This window comes from Pundamilia nyererei, unplaced genomic scaffold, assembly GCF_000239375.1.
Source record: "Pundamilia nyererei isolate P.nyererei 1_Seehausen unplaced genomic scaffold, PunNye1.0 scaffold00644, whole genome shotgun sequence".
In the NCBI taxonomy this organism is placed as follows: domain Eukaryota; kingdom Metazoa; phylum Chordata; class Actinopteri; order Cichliformes; family Cichlidae; genus Pundamilia; species Pundamilia nyererei.
The window spans coordinates 55,691-57,217 of NW_005188045.1; the positions used below are offsets into that span (position 1 = coordinate 55,691).

Genomic DNA, 1,527 nt, shown 5'->3' on the forward strand with positions numbered 1-1,527 from the left:
GAACAACAAGTAGGCCTGCAGAGCGAGAGCGAAGTGCTCTAATAGGGTGATATGGTACTACAAGGTCATTGAGATAAGATGGGGCCTGATTATTTGAGACCTTGTATGTGAGGAGCAGGATTTTGAATTCAATTCAGGATTTAACAGGAAGCCAAACCAGGAGAAATCTGCTCTATCTTTCTAGTCCCTGTCAGGACTCTTGCTGCAGCATTTTGGATTAACTGAAGGCTTTTCAGGGAGTTTTTAGGACTTCCTGATAATAATGAATTACAGTCGTCCAGCCTGGAAGTAATAATTGGTGACTGTTATGATTTGGTGCTGTATAATTAAAATGGAACTGAATTAAATTGAACTACAACTCCTGAGTAAACTAACATAGCCTCACAGAAAAGGTTTCAGTTAGATGGCGCAGGTGGGCAGAGCTCTGACCTCACTATTTAAAATTTCCGGATAGGACGATAGAGAAAAGCTTATCTTCTATACGCAGTGAGTAGCAAAGTTAAATGTTGCCATTGTGACCACCAGCTGAAATTGTACTGTCATTGGCAGGGATGCAGCAAGCATCCATCAACCTGACTCAGTCTCTGCACGAAGTCTATGAACCCGACTGGCATGGAAAGGATGACGTCCTGACCATCGGGAAGGTCAGAGTCATAAAAACATCCCAGAGTACAGAAGAACACCAAAATCCACCTGAAATATGTACCATAAACCTAGGTTTCTATTTTCTGCAGGACTGTGATGCATTGTGGGAAGACTTCCACAACAAGCTGGTGGACTCGACACTGCTAAATCTGGATGCATACCTGCAGCAGTTTCCAGATCTCAAGGCAATCAACAGTTTGGTTAGGGAATGATTTTCTGAAATGGATGCATGTCATGAAAGCTCAACTTCTTTTCGTTTCAGACCCGTGTCGCCAAAAGAAGCCGCAAACTCATTGACTATGACAGTGCCCGACACCACATGGAAACCATGCAGACGTCTGGGATGAAGAATGACCGCAAGATGATCAAAGTGAGTCATTTCATGTGTAGACGGACATTCACAAGATAAAGGATCAGCTGTTTCCTGTTACCTGTGCAGCTGTTGTATCTGTGCAGGTGTTTTGTAGTTGATTTAATCATGAACTTTGTCTGTAGGCAGAGGAGGAGCTCAAAAAGGCACAGAAGGTGTTTGATGAGTTGAATACTGGTCTACAGGAAGAACTGCCAACTCTTTGGGATCGGTGAGTTTTGACATAGCATGCTAGGTTTGAGTGGGCAACTAAAATTTCAGGGTGAGTAACTTATAAGAAAAAAGGTTAAAGCTCTTGAACAACGAGCTCCTGGTTTGAGTCTGGATTTTAATACTGACATCTTAGAGAAGACTGCTTTTGTACATGATCCCTGATAGATTGAACAAGTTATTATTAAAACTGATTAGTTCCAGGCCATATGTAGCAACCTGCGATGGTTTCTACAGCTACTCTTAGTACCATTGATGTTAAGTTAGACTCTTTTTCTCCAATTGATCTTTCTGAGTTAACT

The 1,527-nt window shown here is 42.0% G+C and overlaps 1 protein-coding gene across 1 annotated transcript in view; it reads left to right on the forward strand.

Annotated features, from left to right (window-relative positions):
* The window catches only part of LOC102196709 (amphiphysin), a 5,358-nt gene extending 4,128 nt beyond the window's left edge, over positions 1 to 1,230 (forward strand). Inside the window, exons 4-7 of the mRNA XM_005754770.1 lie at positions 550 to 644; positions 735 to 830; positions 908 to 1,015; positions 1,141 to 1,230. Coding sequence (XP_005754827.1) covers positions 550 to 644; positions 735 to 830; positions 908 to 1,015; positions 1,141 to 1,230 — 389 coding nt within the window. The remainder of the gene's footprint in view (positions 1 to 549; positions 645 to 734; positions 831 to 907; positions 1,016 to 1,140) is intronic.
* Positions 1,231 to 1,527: the final 297 nt, after the last annotated feature.